Source organism: Camelus dromedarius, chromosome 7 (genome assembly GCF_036321535.1).
Source record: "Camelus dromedarius isolate mCamDro1 chromosome 7, mCamDro1.pat, whole genome shotgun sequence".
Classification (NCBI taxonomy): domain Eukaryota; kingdom Metazoa; phylum Chordata; class Mammalia; order Artiodactyla; family Camelidae; genus Camelus; species Camelus dromedarius.
This window is the reverse complement of record NC_087442.1, coordinates 55,478,009-55,495,391: the sequence shown is the minus strand read 5'-3', so window position 1 is coordinate 55,495,391 and position 17,383 is coordinate 55,478,009. Positions and strand designations below refer to the sequence as shown.

The 17,383-nt window shown below is 35.4% G+C and overlaps 1 protein-coding gene across 8 annotated transcripts in view; it reads right to left on the bottom strand.

The window, feature by feature from the left end:
- The window catches only part of THSD7A (thrombospondin type 1 domain containing 7A), a 555,025-nt gene that overhangs the window by 38,392 nt on the left and 499,250 nt on the right, over window positions 1–17,383 (bottom strand). For all 8 annotated transcript variants that reach the window (XR_010381671.1, XM_064487540.1, XM_031454966.2 and 5 more), the window contains 2 exons: window positions 14,762–14,956; window positions 13,029–13,292 (listed from right to left, as the gene is read on the bottom strand). Coding sequence is in view for 7 of the 8 variants with exons in the window: in XM_064487540.1 (XP_064343610.1) it covers window positions 13,029–13,292; window positions 14,762–14,956 (459 nt within the window). In the remaining variant the exon portion in view is untranslated. The remainder of the gene's footprint in view (window positions 1–13,028; window positions 13,293–14,761; window positions 14,957–17,383) is intronic.

The following is a 17,383-nucleotide window of genomic DNA, read 5'->3' as shown; positions in this document are numbered from 1 at the left end:
GAGGTATCACCTCACACCAGTCAGAATGACCATCATTCAAAAGTCCACAAACGATAATAAATACTGGACAGGGTCTGGAGAAAACGGAACCCTCTTACACTATTGGTCAGAATGTAGTTTGGTTCAGCCATTATGAGAAACAGTATGGAGATTCCTTAAAAAACTAAAAATAGACTTACCATGTAGTCCAACAATCCCACTCCTGGGCATATATCCAGAGGGAACCTTAATTCAAAAAGATACATGTACTCCAATTTTCACAGCAGCACTACTTACAATAGCCAAGACATGGACACAACCTGTATGCCTATCAACAGATGACAGGATAAAGAACTTGTAGTATATTTATACAAAGGAATATTATTCAGCCTTAAAAAAGAGTAAAATAATGCCATTTGCAGCAACATGGATGGACCTGGAGAACATCATTCTAAGTAAAGTAAGCCAGAAAGAGAAAAAAATACCGTATTATATCACTTATATGTGGAATCTAAAAAAAAAAAGAAGATGAACTTATTTATAAAACAGAAACAGACTCACAGACATAGAAAACAAACTTATGGTTACCAGAGGGAGAAGGGGGTGGAAAGGGATAAATTGGGAGATTGAGATTTACAGACACTAACTAATACATATAAAATAAACAAGTTCATACTGTATAGCACAGGGAACTACATTGAATATTTTGTAGTAACTTATGGTGAAAAAGAATATAAAAATGAATATATGTATGTTCCTATACATATATTCCTGTTTTTTTTCTTTTAGCAGGTTTGGTCATTCTTTTATTGGAAGCATTATGCTGTACACCAGAAACTGACACATTGTAAACTGACTATACTTCAAATTTACTGCATAGTATTTCCTAGCCTTGCTTTATAAATTACCTGGAACACATCTTTAAAGTACAGGTTTTTGGCAACCATAGACATCATGTTACAGTTCACTTAGGTTAGTGTCTGATTTTTCGAAATTGATATATTTTCTTGTGTTTATTCAGCACGCCCTCTTTCTTTTAATTGAAAAATTTCTGATCAAGGTAATTGTAGATTCACGTACAATTGCAAGAAATAATATAAACAAGTCCTTTGTATACTTTCCCCAGTTTCCTACAATGGTCACTATAGTGTAATTTCAACCCCGATACTGAGATTCATACAATCTATTCAGTCTATTCAAATTTCACCAGTTTTACTTGTACTCATTTGTGTGTGTGTGTGTGTAGGACTGAAATTAGGAAACTCTGTTGTAAGACACAGGAAGAACAAGTAAAATCTGGGTGAAAAGTAGATTTGGGGCATCTTTTTCTATATTTTATCTCCTATATTTTTGTCAAAGATATATATCCCCTATTTTAAACTTACTGTAGTCTCCATACACAAAAGTGCATCTTTCAAAAGTATAAAGTTCACCAAACACACCCATGAAACCATACTCCAGGACCTTCTTTTGCGTTGGCTTCCAATCACTACCTCTTCAATTACCCCGATTGCCCACAATCTAGAATTGTTCTACTTAAAAAAAATTTTATGTAAATGGAATACAGTACATGCCCACACACGCTAGCCTTCTTTCACTCTACAGTGTGACGTGAGATGCATCCACACTGTTGAATGTGGCTGAAGACTGTTCATTCTAATTGATGCAGAGTATTCTATTGTGTGACCGTATTATGGTTTATTAATTCATTCTATTGTTGGTGAGTTTTGGGTATTTTTCCTTGTCAAACCACCATTAACTGTACCGCTATGAACATTCTAGAACACGTCTTCCAGTGAACATGTGTATGCATTTCTGTTGGGCTTATTCCTAGGAGTGAATCTGATGCCTCCGAGGGTATGCACATTATATACGAGCAAACTGTAAGTGAAGTATAAAAGGAGACTTTTTTTGAAAGATGAGACCATGAATTCAGTGTGAAGAGCAGGATTCTCAAAAGTGGGGATTAAGTCTCAGAGAATCTTCAAGGGGGCAGATGTGCCAGTTGGGGCTTTGCCAGCTGTGAAACACTGAAGACAGAAAGAAGATCTAATGTTGAGTTTTGAATGTATTTCTGATACCGAAGGACGCTTCTGGAGTAATGGTAATAATCCAGAGGAAAGCTCCAAAAAGAACTGAAAATGTACTTTACAAGGGTGTTTACAAAAATTTTGAAAAGCGTAACTATTCTTCAAATAGATTGCCATGATCTACTTAAACCTTCTACTTTGACTTTACTTATGGTTTGAGGTGGGGAAACAAGCCCACTTCACTATTTCAAGTGAAAATAACTTTCAAATCACATTCTCTTTTTCAATCAGCATAGCCAGTAAATGAATTTATCTACAACAGTACGAGATACTTAAAAATGTAACTCCTGATAGTGTCAGTAATAATTTGTGTTTCATAGTAATCGTTTAGAATAGTAATAGAATCAAAGTGAGTCATCTCCAAATCAAAGACATCTATGACCAAATAGAAAAGCATAATGAATTTTAAAAAAATCCCCAACTATTTCCAAGTATTATCGATAGCTTTGATAAAAGGACACTAATATTTTCAAAGGTAATAAGTTACTGAAATATTTCTAGAAGAACTGCATTTTCTACCTTGCTAAACATCAAAATGACTGCAAAAGTTAACCTCTAACCTTTCGTCATTCAGTAATTGTAGTTGAAAGTAGAATCACATGACCTTTCATGTCACTGCTTCACAGACTAACAGACAAGTGGAAATCCTTTCTTACCATTTTATCTATTGAAGTACGATGGCACTGGTGAAATGTATCATGTCTGACTGCAGACTGATTCCATTGTATTATTAAGTAAGCAGATGTAAAATTTTTATGTCTGATCTTCCAATAGAGTATTGCAAAAAACATTTCTCAAATGAAAATCTATTAAACTGCTGAAAGATACAAATTAGGCACTGAGATAAAGATAAAACTGCAAGAGAGTATAATGCTTAGTGTTCCATTTTAATTTTCTAATGTGTAACAACATTCAATAATTGCCTGTCATGTTTATCTAGTACAATTAAAATCCTTAATGCTACCAGTGAACTGCCAGATGAGCATTCCCCTGCCTTCTCCACTAAGATCATTTTTGAGGGCAATTAACGCCAAACAATCATAGGGGATGGAAAGACAGAAATATCTGAAGTGTTTTAAGGCTAAATAAACGGCTGGCATCTTGAAGCAATTTATGGTTCCTGAGGAATACTGGAAGAAAATAAATGACTTCACAATTAGGGTGTTAAAACTTTTAGTAGCTCAACACTGAGTATGACACATGGAAAAATCAAACTCCTGACTTCTGATTATATTTTTGTATCTGTATCTGTTCTGATTGCTACCTTCAGGTTGAAATGAATACAAAGCACGAGCAGGCTTAAAGTAGCAATCAGAGGACTTATCACCTCATTCATCTGAATTATGAATGTGCAGATAAAGTAGCTTTCAACAACCTTCACAATTACTATATTGTGTTGTTGAAAGGTGCGCTGTTGACAGATTAAAGAACTCATTTTGAAAGCATGTGGGAAATGTTGGTTGGTTCTGATTTACAGCTGTGTGAATGAGCAACTCTGGCACTTTGTCTGAAATATCTGGACTAATCTCAGAAGTGACCTCAAAAATCTCTCCTGCTTAAATGTGTATTACATGCACATAACTGCAATTGAAAATGAGAACATTTAGCTAGATGTTTATCTACTGTGGTTCTCATGGATTTGAAAATATTGAGAAAATTCATTTAAAAGTATCTTCAAAATGAACAGAATATTCTTTTGTAATCAAATCTTAAGAACTGATAACTTGATAACCCTGGGAAGCCAAACTAGTATGCATATATCCAAACTCCTATAATCAACTGCTCTACTCAAATTCATATATTCAATGTATGAAAAGTTATGAATCAACACTGGGCAATTAAGATTTTCATAGTCAAGTGTTCAGGTAAATTCATATAACTACAATAAAATGTTATTTTAGGTTTATTTATATTTACTTGTTTTATATACACCTGAAGGCATATCTCTTCATACCCGCTAAGTATTTACAGATTTTCTCAGAAAACTTTAACATCGGTGTTAACTGCTGTGGGATTCTGCAGTTGCTGCTATTCCAATACTGGCAGCTCATCCAATGACTAGGCACCTTCAGATTCAGTTAGTACATCCTGATGGTGCATGAACAAGTTCACCATGAAGGCCATTTTTTAGAATAAACTCTAAAAGTCTGTGTTGTATAATAAAGAATGTGGCTGGTCTTTTCCCCTGATTCCTAGGAGGCAGCCTCTGAGCCCTGAAATTTCCTGAGTGATGATGAGAATATCTCCGTGATTTATTCATGGTGGCCCTTCTGGACTATGTGTGAATTTATGCTAAGAAGATATCTTAAGGAGGGGGATGATTATACCACAAAGACCAACCACGTGTTTAAATGGTTGGGGTTTTAAGCTGCATGATATCCTCTCAACCTCTGGTGAGGAGAAATTGAGTTCAACTCAATGATTCAGTTACTCATGTCTGCACAATAAAACTCTGGACACAAAAGCTCAGGCTGGTAAAGCACATCCATGGGCCAAGAGGGTGATGCCCCTGGCTCCATGGGAGACAGCACGGAAGCCTTGTGTGTGGGACCCTCCCAGACCTCGCCCACGTGTCTCTTCTGTTGACTGGCCCTGATTTTTATCCTTTTGCTCTAACAAAACTGTGATTATAAGTATGGTGCTTTCCTGAGTTCTCTGAATTACTCTAGCAAATTACTGAATTTGACGGGGCAGTGGGAATCCCAAATCTGTAGCCATTTTGTCAGGAATAAAGTTGACCTGGAGACCATGAACTTGTCTGAAGTGAGAGCAGTTTCACAGAGGACTAAGCCCTTAACTGTGAGGTTTGGCCTAAGGTAGTTAGTGTCAGAACTGCATTATACTTTCACATGTATATCTTATTAAAAAAAGAAAATAACCATATTTATGCAAGAACCTGTATCTATAGTTTACTTATTTAACCAAAATAAAAAATTCAGCAGTAATTACATACATTAAGGCATTAATGGGCTTTCTTCCCAAATTTAACATTTATAATTTTAACTAGTATTATATTAAAAATCAGAGAAACGTTCTAAAATCTCACTTTGGAAACAAGGCTTTGTCAGCAATATAAACGTATTTGACAGAATGTTCAAATTACGAAGTAATGAGAAATAAATTAACACTGAAATTTATTAGAGTGATTTACTTTTAACTTGATCCAATGCAGGGCACTGTTCTTTCAATCAACAAAAATCATGTATTACATTTAAGTATTTCCAAAGGATGATCTTTAAACACTAGTTTGTTAGATTCTAATAAGCGTTAAGCATAACTTTTACAAAAAGTGTTCTGTAGTGAAGTCAGTTGGAAAATTGTTGTATTAAACTAGGTTAAATAGGTTTCTTTACCCAGAGTTTTCTTTCTGATAATATGAACTATGAATCTCTGGAGAATGACTCAGACACTTAAGCCTATACTTATTAACTTTTTCGTATAGCTTCTTACCAGACCAGTGAGAAACATATCATCCAGACAGGTTGTAACCATAATGCATTAAAGTTGGATTCATGTTTTGAGCTGTACAGTTTTCTTTTCTTAAAAAGTAGATCTTTTTTATGTCCATTTCCAGATATGGAAAAAAATGCAAAACTAAACAAATAAAACTGAAAACTCTCCAAACTTAAAGTTTCTTCTTCTCAAATTATTTTATACTTTAAAGTTTTAAAGCATTAAAGACCAAAACTATGGCAAAGGGATGGGGAAACCGTTACGCAGATAAACCTCTTGAATTTAAAAAAAACGACTATTTTAAAAAACTATTTTGTTTGTACATAAACAAACTAAAATTTCTTGTAAGGGCTAAACTGCCTTCAATGTGACTATGAAGAAATGGGATAAACATAGAAAGTAAACACAGGTAGAGATTCTCCTTTCAAATTTAACTTTAAAATGCCCACAAATGTGTTGGTGTGCTCTCAGGTTACTTTCTGAACTCACAGATATGGCTTATGTCTAAAACATAATGCCTTCTTCGTGCATTTATTAAAAAAAATACATTCCTTATGCATAAGTATTGTTCACTACATGACCATTTTGATGATGTTCTGAAGTAGAAAAACACATATTTTAGGAATGAGACTAAACTCAACTAATGGGATATGGAGATTCACAATTATTTTGGATTTGCAGGGCATTAATATAATAGAAATCTGTAATGTGGATTCACACAGGTCATTCAGAACCTTTCCGAATTATAAGACCTTATAACATAACACAAATGATGAACAATTCTGTAGTTATATTAGTAAAATTACCACAGATATCAGCAAGATTCCCCCTCGTTATCACTTCACTGAAATTAGTGTTATCCCTGCCCTAAGCCATGGGGTCGGGGGGGAGGTCAAAGGCCAAGTGAAAGGATACAGAGTAAAATATAATAGCAGAAATTGTTGCTAAAGGCAAATATAAAAAAAATCTGTTGTTGTTGATGCAAATAATGAATTCTTTTAAGCAGTGAAATACTTCTTCCTAAAAAGCTAGAAAGCGCAATAAATATATGGGATACACTGGCAGATGTGTTTGACGGCCTGGCCTGAGGGGCTCCATGGAGTCCAGTCTGAAAACCTTTTAAGTAAGTAATAGATGAGCTGAGGTCTCTGTGACACGGAGCACACAGAACTAAATGATAAGACCAGATGTTTTTCTATCACACATGACATGAATGGGAGCTGCAAGAAAATCTCCAAGTGAAGTCTCCTTCATCCCCTCCATAGTCCTCCTTCAGGGAGCCTGTTAGAAAACAATGCTGGTCTCCACACCTTATTTACATTTGACCCTAGGCACTTGCTTTCTTTTTGTACCCTCATATCCACTGTAGCCCTTTCCTTCTTTCCTTGGCTCTTTAAACTTGCAACTGTTACCCCAGGAAAAGTCTGTTCCTCACCCCCTGACTGTCTTTTACATTTGAAAGGAAAAGGTCTCAGTTGTCAGAGACTACAGCAAAAGCAACGCTAGCTGTACCTGTGCTACCAAATGAAAGATATAAATTCTGAAATAAATTAAGGCATTAAAAACATATTACTAACTAAAAAAGCTTTTCAGAGAAATCAACACTCCATGTCAGCCTATTTACCAGACTCTACTTATTGCATTTTCTTCCTGGTTTAATTAAACATGCTCTTCCTCAAATGTAAGCATCCACTACAGCAAGGAACGATTTCTCATTCAATTTTGTTTCTAATTAACCTCTAAAATTAAACTTACATAATCTTCTATAGAACCGCATTATCAAAAATAGTACTTTCTAGGTATATTATATAAGGTTGAATGGTCATGTAGGTTATCCTCAGAATCTTCTCTCCCCATATTCATAATTATTTTTATCAGGTGTACCCTGAGTTCCACACAATGTCTTAAAAGTACATGTTCTTGAACTAAAGTCTATTTGTAAATTGAGTGCTATTTAAATTTTTAAAAATTCAGTTGGGCATCTGCACCACAAATACACCGAGGATGTATTCCTTTTCTAAGTTTTGTTGATGATCTTTTTTGTTCCCATAAATTCTACTAGGAAAAAGCCCCAACTCTGTGGCATATATACTAGATTTTCTGACTGAGAAGGCAGCATCTGGTATTTACAGTTCCTTACAGTATCAGGGGATGGTCATTTAAACATGATACCTGCTTTAAAATCATCTGTATCATAACTGCAGGAGGCTGGTGAAATACGGATGTAGACTGCTTAGGCTATTGGGCAATAACGTTAAATGTTGCTGTGTAAGGGTAAGCTTTGGTTGTAATATAAAATATTTTATTAAAAAGCTTTTGTTTCACTAGTAAAATTTGTAAAGCTTCCTTTTTTAAAAAACTGATAAATTATTTGAGGTTTTAAAATTTAATAAATAATAATAAGCCGATTATATTCCAGTAAGAATTCTAGAAGAATTCATGAGTAATCCAGAGACATTAATTTACAAATGAGAATCTCAGTGTTAAAAGCCCATGAGGTCATGGCTATGCGGGGTACCACTAAGTGACAGTATCACTAGTTACAGGTTGATGTAAACTGTCTGTGTGTGTGATGCTTTCTTTTTAATGTAATAATCAGCACTGTAGTGCAAACCACCTATGAAGCAACCTGTAAGAACAACTTCGGGTACCAGTAAAGGCTTTCCAAAATATCAAAATTTAATGGGCATACTTTGAATCCCACAGATGCTTCCAAAACCTGGTGCTAAAGCTATTCAGTAATGTCCAGAATGTTTTCTGTAATATCATTCATAAACACAGTAGGTAAAGAGAAAAAGTATGGAAGGATCCATACAAATCATTATATTTAAAAATTAATGTTAAAGGGAAATTAATCTTACACAAATAAGGCATTAGACAAGCTATGTTGAACAATTCAACACAGTTAAAAGACAACCTGAAATAATTAAAAGGGTATAATGTGACCTAAAAAAAAGTGGTACAGCAATCTGAATGACAGCATGATGGTCAAATGGCAGTACAAAGTCCTGAGAACTGTAGAGTCACTGGATCACGAGTACAGAGTGCACAAAGTCAAATGCACACAACACTTTAATATAGTATCAAATTCTGTTTATGAATAGAGTAGTGAACTAACCTAGAGCTTTCTTATTTCTCTATCTGAACCAAAAAAAAAAAAAAAAAAAAGACTTTCCTCAGGACAATCATTTACTTACCAATATCTTTTCCACAGAAGATCCTATCGACTCATTCTGTTCTCAAAATCATACCTAAATAGTCATACACTTTATAAAGACCCATCCTTACAAATTTCAAAAACTTCCTAATGTTCGCTTCCCCACAACTGGTAAGCAAGTGAACTATCACCTGGGAGGTGTTGATTACTTGCCCAAGACAGCATCACATCGTGATCCTCTAAGAAGTGATCTCCATAGACCTTTCCCACTAAGGTTCAAGCTCAGGATTCCTACCAAACTCAGTGAGTGTCTGCACGATCCCTGAAGGAATCTTACACTCTTAACTGTACAACAGAACCCCCCTGAGGATCTTGTCAAATGGAGAGTCTGACTCAGCAGGTCTGCAACATGGGATAAATTTCTGCATTTCCAATGGTCTTCTTGTGATGTCTGTGCTGCTGGTCTGTAGACTGTATTCTGAGTAAAAAGAGTTTAAATCCCAGTTGGCAAATGACAGCCCAGGCTGGCAGCTTGTATTTATAAATAAAGTTTTATTGGAACATAACTGTGCCACTCACTCACACACTGCCTATGGCTGCTTTCATTCTATAACTGCAGAGTTGGGTACTTGTTAGAGATCTTTTGGCCTTCAGATACTTTAATGTTTGCTATGTGGCCCTTTAGGAAAACATTTGGTAACAAGCAAGTTAACCGAATAGCTGATTCTTGAGTTTCCCTATGGTCTCTGCATTGGCAAGTATTTGATAGGTACCGACAGCAGTGTATTACTGTTACGCGACAGGAGAGCTATGTATATTAAACAGCATGGGCTCAGGAAGGACAGTGGTGTCAGACAGGCCTTTCTGCTTACTCACTATTAACAGATGATAAAACATCACAAATAAAATTGAGCTCAATTTTAGAATCTCTACTGATGGTGCATTATGGCTTAAACTCCCTATGAAGAATAGCAGACAAATTTGCTGAAAGTAAAGATTGAGGAGAAGTGTCTGGAAGGAATTATGTAACTCAAAGAGCTCAAAACGTAAGCATCTGGCCTTTTGACACTTCAAATAATTACCTTCACCTTCAAAGTATCTCTTTCAGATCAATCAAATAGAAATGCTATTCCTATTTTCTCAAGGAAAGGTGAGTGGACACAAAGAGAATTAAATAAACATCCCCCACTCTCAATTAAAGTTGTAAACATAGGTTGGGAAAAAACAAAGTGTCACAATTACTAACATAAACCAAGGGATTAAGCTGTTGTCCAAATGTAGTGCTGTACAAATCAGTAATTCTGAACAATAAGCTTTGAACGGGAATAAAGAGACTGGTCAGTATTGATATTACTGGACTAATTCAGTGGAATGGGTGTGTGATTCCTATTTCTTCCACCATTTCTTCTACCTACCATTTAGTAGGTAGAGAGAAGGACAAATATGTGATGAATATTATACAGAAAGTTTGTGGCATGTATAGATCTTATTCCAAACATCTTAGTTGTTCTCAGTGACCTGTCTGATTATTTCCCAGGAATGTGACACAGAGGGAGGGGCACTGTCTGAAAAAAAGAAGGTGTCCAAGCCTGACTGTGGATCAAATACAGCTATAAACATTCTCTCCAGCTTTTCATTCATTCATTCTACAAATGTTTACTGAGCACCTACTGTTTTCGATACTTGGGATACATGAGTGAATAAAGTAGTCCAAGATACCCTCATCAATCTACATTTTCGTATAGGAGATAAAACATATATAATAAACATAATAAATTAGGAGTTTGGGATTAATATATACACACTACTATATATAAAATAAACAACAAGGACCTACTGTATAGACAAGAAGCTATATTCAAGATCTAGTAATAACCTATACTGGAAAAGAATCTAAAAAGATTACATATATGTATAACTGAATCACTTTGCTGTATACCTGAAACTAACACAATAACACTGTAAATCAACTATAATTCAGTAAAAATAAAATAAATAATAAGTAAATTATATGGTATGTTATAGAATAATACATGCTTTTGAAACACTAAAAGAGCAGAATTAGGGGTTTTGGGTGGGCTGGGTAGGGCTGAGGTGCAGCATGATAAAATTCTACTACTTACGTTTAAATGAAAATCTTGTATATATGTACCTTGCATAAGCTAGGTTATCTCTAAGAGTTTTTAAAATATCAAAGTTAAATGGACATAATAAAAAAAAATTCAAGAAATTCTACCTCTTGTTCTGTGAAAATTTAGAAGTGACTAACTTGAGAAGTACTTAAGTACTTTGTGGTAAGGCACTCAATAAATTTCTAGGGAACCAATCAGTTAAGATCTTAGAGGATTCTAGCAGTGAGTAGAAAACGTGTAATTTGGTTTTTGAGCGATTTATAATCTGTTGCTAACAGTGACACCATCCAAGATTTCATATCAAAGGTAAACATACATAATTTGTATTATGTTTTTAGGATAAATACCAAAAATGTATTTATATAATCAACATTGGTGCAGGAACTATATTCAATACCATGTATCAGGATAGATGAACATTTATATGGCTCCCAACGTATACTTTAAGATCTAAGTTTTGGAGTATACGTCTATCACTTTTCAGTAGAGACTTCTATTATGAGAAATTTCAGACATATCAGCACTGTATCTTGAATTTCAGACATTAAAAAAATGGTGACCACATGGGAAATCCTGTAAAATAATATACTTAAACTGCTGAAAGTCTAACTGTTTTATCAGTATTATAACTGATAATATGATCTGCAGATGGACAATACAGATTGAAGAGAAATGCCATAAGGCCACTATTGAATAGGATAGGGGATTAGTGTCTTTGCACTGTGTAAATGTAAGGATCCATTTTACCTTTAAACTGAAAGCACAAAGAGACTTTTTCATGAAAGCCACTTTAAAACCCCATTTCCACTATCCATCTGGAAAGCTGATTTGGCTGAGAAAAGGCAGTGCTCCCAGAAACTGCAACTTACAGCATGCCTAGAGCAGAGGACCGAAGTCACAGCACTCTACCAACACTGTCAGAATTGACAGAATGTACGTAGTAATTCCAAAGAAATCAGACAACATAGAGTCAATTTCTTCAGACTTGACTTTGAGTAAAAATGTTAGTAAATACTAAAATATTTCATGGGACATCCATCAGAGATCAGATTTGATGAGAAAGAAGTGATGTGGGACAGACACAAAGAACTAAACTGGAACAGTTCACTTAAAGATCTTAGATCCTTTCACAACCTCCATGAAGTTCAGTGCTGCCAGAATCCCCCATTTTTTCTATATGTGCTTTTCTTCTAGAACACAGTACCGCATTCTTCATGCTTTGAACTGACAGTGCTAAGGCAGGAAGTCTACTGTCTTTGGCCAGTTAGTTATTTCTGTCCTTTCTTCTTCTTCTTTTTTTTTTTAAAGATCAAACATTTTTGTGAAAGTCACAAGATATTTAAAAATCTTTTTTTTCTAAAAGTAAGATTGACTGTTAATGGCTTACTGAAGCTCTCATGCATCTAATTAACAGATCAGGGTAAAAGTGAGAATATATGAGAGTCATTCTCAAAGCTCACAGGTTATGTTAAAAACAAATGATTATCTTGGTGATTCACTATGCATAACAAGTTAAAATGTGAGCAAACACATTCTTCATTTCAGGAAAAATATTTTTAAAGTGACCTTCAATTTTACACTTTAATGACTAATTATGAATCTTCTACATCATCATCTCAGAATGGGAAGTGCATTCACATTTTTTCTGGTATCTAATTTATAGCACTTGTGTTATTTAATATAGAGAATAGAAAACTCAGTTACTCTTAGAGAAGTTTTTCAAAGTGTGCTAAAGCGTTTTCAGTTACTGTTCTAAATGCATGAAATAATCTTAAAATCAGTAATGCACATATATTAACCTGAAAAATACTTATATCTAGAGCTTCAAAAAGGGGTGGTGAGGGATAAATTGGGAGTTTGGGATTTTCAGATACTAACAACTATATATAAAACAGATAAACAACAAGGTCCTAGTGTATAGCATAGGGAACTATATTCAGTACCTTATAGTGGCTGAAAATAAAAAAGAATATGAAAATATATATACACACACACACACACACACACACACACACACACACACACACACACGTATAAATGAATCACTATGCTATATACCAGAAATTGGCACATTATAAATGAACTGCACTTCAATTAAAAATAAATAAATAGAACACACTTCTGTAAACTTTCACTTCCCTCCATTCTGATACACATGCATTTTACCCTCCCCCCCAAAGACAGTAAACACATAACAGTGAAGAGGAATTGGATTACCATGGCTGTTACACCTGGAGGTCTCCACGAGCCTGCCATTTTGATCGTAGCATGCCATTGCCTGGTAACGATACCCCTGACCACACTCCTTAACGTCTCCTTGTGCTTTCATTCCCAGCAGCACTTCCACTTTTCCTTCTGGTAAAATGCAGTCTGACCAGTTCCCCACAGGCTGTGCATTATACTTGTCACAGGGACAGTACTGAGTCTCAATCAATGGGTACAAATGAGAATTTTTACATTTTTCCTTCTTTTTACTTTTTCCTGTGGAGAAAATTAAGTTGGAGAATATAATTATTAATATCAAGCATCCCTAAGTTTTCTCCTTTCCTAAACTTTTCTCCATTTTTAACTGCACTCAACAGCAGCCTATAAATAACGCTATTTTCTCACTCCGTAGTGCTTTCTATGTAGGCTTTTGTTAGTACTGAGTGCTTTGCACAGTAAATTTTTTTCTTATTTTCTCACTTAAAAATAGCCCATTTTGAATAAGGCATTAACTGTTGTGCTGAATTTTACACTCTTCAGAATGATTAAAATGATCATGTGCTTTCACTGACTGGGGAGTTTGAGGTAACTGCATAAATCTCTCCTTTATAACATGTGCAAAATGTGAAATGGTGAAAGAGTGCCACTTCACTGGCCTGCAAAGTTAGCTACCTTTTTTGTTAATTCCAAGTAGATGGTATAGTTATACAGGATGACAATTCAGGAATGAGATTTTTCCATTTACTTTTCTGACTGTGGTTTTGCAACTTTCAGTATTTCTGAAGAGTAATCATTTTGACATACTTGGTGATTAATGTAGGAAATAACAATATTCAAAATGCAGATATTTAATATCACAATAAAAATATTAGGAATGGTTAGTATATATAAATCTAAACAAATTCCCTTCTAAATTAAAAACTTGAGTATAACTGAAAAATAATGTCATTAATATATCATTATTTTAATTAGATCACATACTTATATTATTTATTACATTATATCATAAATTATATACTTTTAACTATATTGCATATAACTAATTACATATGTTATATATGTTTATCTCTAACTTTCATAAGCTGCCTTATATAGTTTTCAACAGGCTTCATTATGACAGGTGTTTCATTTTCTAACTTTAAATTCTGAACACTCTACTAGCACCATTATTTTCAGGCTTCTTTGGCCCCCGACACTATCTTTGAATGTACCAGGGTTTAGTTTAGTACAGTGGCTTCTGTTTCCACTCTTTATGTTACTTCTTTTCGTCACTGTGACCGCCTTTTAAAATGTAGTTTTCAGATACAGAATTAATGTCATATTTCCATTCTAGGACATGAAGGATAATCTGAGGCTGTGACAGTGGCAATGGGTTAAGAAAGTGAAGTGGTAACCTTTCCTCATGTTCCTAAAAAACTCTTCTTCAAGCACCTCACAGTCTATAGGCAATCGACCAAAGGTACGTGTTTAAACCAAAAATTAACCCCTCATGTGTTGAACAGGGAGACAGGGTTCAATTTTCAATGCTACTTTTTCCTTCTACTAAAAGTACATAATGCATCTGTCACTGTCAACTTACATTAGAATACAGCTCTGAGCCCTTTGCTGTATTAGGTGTAGTAGCAACAATAAGTCATATCCTTGAATTTTCCAAATACAGCGTCAGAACTATCTTGGTCTGACATTTTATTGTGTTTTTCTGCCTTGACAGAAAAGGATGGCTTTGGTATCCCAATTATTCTTACCAACAATAGTGCGCTTTCTGGTCCTAACTGCACCACAGTCCCCATTGCATGAAGAAAACTTGGACCAGCTGGTAAACTGACAGTCGTCCTGGCAGGGGATCTGGCAGGCTTGGGTGAGGGCTGGCACGGGGCCTGCATACCGGAGGCACTCATAGACGCCAGCCTGGCCTCCATCTTGCTTTCGACAAGTAATGGCTAAAAGAAAAGCAAAAAGCTGTTTATAACAAATTTGAACATCTGTAATTACTCTATCATTTAGGAATTAACTCAACATTTGTTATGCAGTCAGAGGAATCCTCTTTTAAATCTTTATTTGCAGCAGAAATCCAGTAGGAGTATTTCTTATCATCACAGCAGTCATTAAATTGATCCTATAAGATTTTTAAAATAATAGATAACCCTCAGTGGTTTTGTGACATAAAAAAGCACACACACACACATAACAGTTTTTATTAGATGCTGTTAAGGATTTCAAGTCAAATGTGGAGTATATTTAGAAATGAATTATTTAAGAGACAAATAAATAATACATGGATTCTGATAATAGTTTGTGTTGAGCACGGGCTGTTCAGAGAGGTGCGGGGAGACACCACATACCTCTAATAGCTGTTTTTATATCACTGTCCACTTTAGGATTTCTTCATAGAAGGATCTCAGTGACAGTAAATTGGTTGGAAGCTTTGGGTGGAGAGAGAATGCCTATGAAACTTCTTTCAAAGCAGTATTTGCATAGAAAGCATGCTTTTAAAAAAATCACATTGAAAGCCTGTTGTGATGACTTTGGAGTGGTTAATGGCGGGGGGGGGGGGGGCGGGATCAAAGTCCCCCACTTTCCTCTGTCTACTCATTCTTCACATGCACAAATGACAAGCATGAATTTAAAATAAAAAACTTTTAGCAGCCTTAATCTCTCATATCATAATTGACATTTCCAACAATTACATATGGACTCTTAAAAAATGGTCAACTAATTTTTGATTCATAGATATTACTTCTCCTAAGATACTGTTCTACTGAAATATTTTAAACCAAGTCATAGTTTTATTAATTATTGGACACAGATGTAAAATTGCTTTAAGGTAACAGGTCTTAATGAAAAAGAGCAAGGGATGTTAAAGTCCCCTTTCTCCCTCAGCCATTTCCCCCTTGTTGGTTTTAAAAATAATTCATTTTTTATTGAAGAAGCAGATGAATCATTTAGACCTTGGTCCTAAAGTTAAGTTTTCATTGAAGTAGCTTAAATGGCCCAGTCAGACTGATTTACATGCCCTTTCAGGTTTATGGGCTAGGCTGAAATGGCAGCTGATCTCTGCCCTGTTCAGGATTCTATCATCTTGAAACTAAGGAGAAGGAGCCTGACATTTTGATTCTAAATTACAGTTCGGACACAGAGGGCCCCAGGTGAGACAATACTCTCTAGATTTGTATACGAAAACTTACCACCCAGTAGTGGAGGCCTGTGTGATGGCGTGTGTAAAAAGATACGGCACTTTTGGGAAAGAAAAACTTTCTCTGTGTAGGTGAATGCAACTTGTTGGAATTACTGCAGGAAAAGTTACATAACTGTGCAAAAGTAGGTGACTACTCACCTATTCCTCAGCTACAGCTACCTCTCCATTTAATATGCATAACACTGGAAGGGCCAGTTTGTATGAGAAGAACAGAGGTCCCTGAGTTTTATAAAGATATGATAATCTGGTTGAATGGATAGTTGTGGTATGAAGGTTATGTGATAAGAGACTCTCACCACTTGGGAGAAGACTTATTGTGTACTCAGTGGTTATACTGGTGTAAGGTAGTGGCTCTCAAATCAAGCTGCAGATGGTAATTACCTATGTAGCTTTTGGAAAATATCCATGACCTTGCTAAACTCAAACATTCTGATTTAACTGAATGAGGACAGGGTCCCTGGCATTAACATCTTTTCAAAGCTCTCTGATGATTCAAACATGCAGCAGTGGATTTAGACCACTGTTCTAGTAGGTAATATAGTTCTACTGGCGTCAGAAACACCTGGAATGCTATTATTGTTGAAGATTCTTGGATTCATTCCAGAACTCCCGAACAAGATCTCTGTGTGTGAGGTCAAGGAATATGAAATTTTAAAAAAAGATGCTCATACATTCCTTATGCACATTCAAGCTTAAGGCCCACCAGCCTGAGTATTCAAATCACCAGAAGAGGTGTGCCTGAGACTTGTGACTAAAACTGAAAGTTCTGGTACTCAATCGCCCTGGCACTGTGCCAGGTTTTGGAGGAGAAACACTAAGCATATGGGAATGAACTCAGGGGAGCTTAAACTTGGAACTCTAGGGGACTTGTACAAGGGGTGAATCAAAAACAGCATCCATATAGTTTGGAAGAACATTCTCTGATGACTGATGTAGGAGGAATCCGCAAAATGCAGCATATTAATAAGCTGAAGTGATTTTGCAATTCTCTCTACACCTGCCATAAACATTTTAAACGCATTAAGCGCTGATGGTTTGCAAGCAAAGTTGCCCCAAGGATGCTCAAGATGAAGGACTGATAAAAAGGAAAATATTAGGCTTTTCATTAAAGAGGGGATATGGACGAATCTCAAGAATGATTAATTCGGAAAATAAGAAATTTGACTGTATC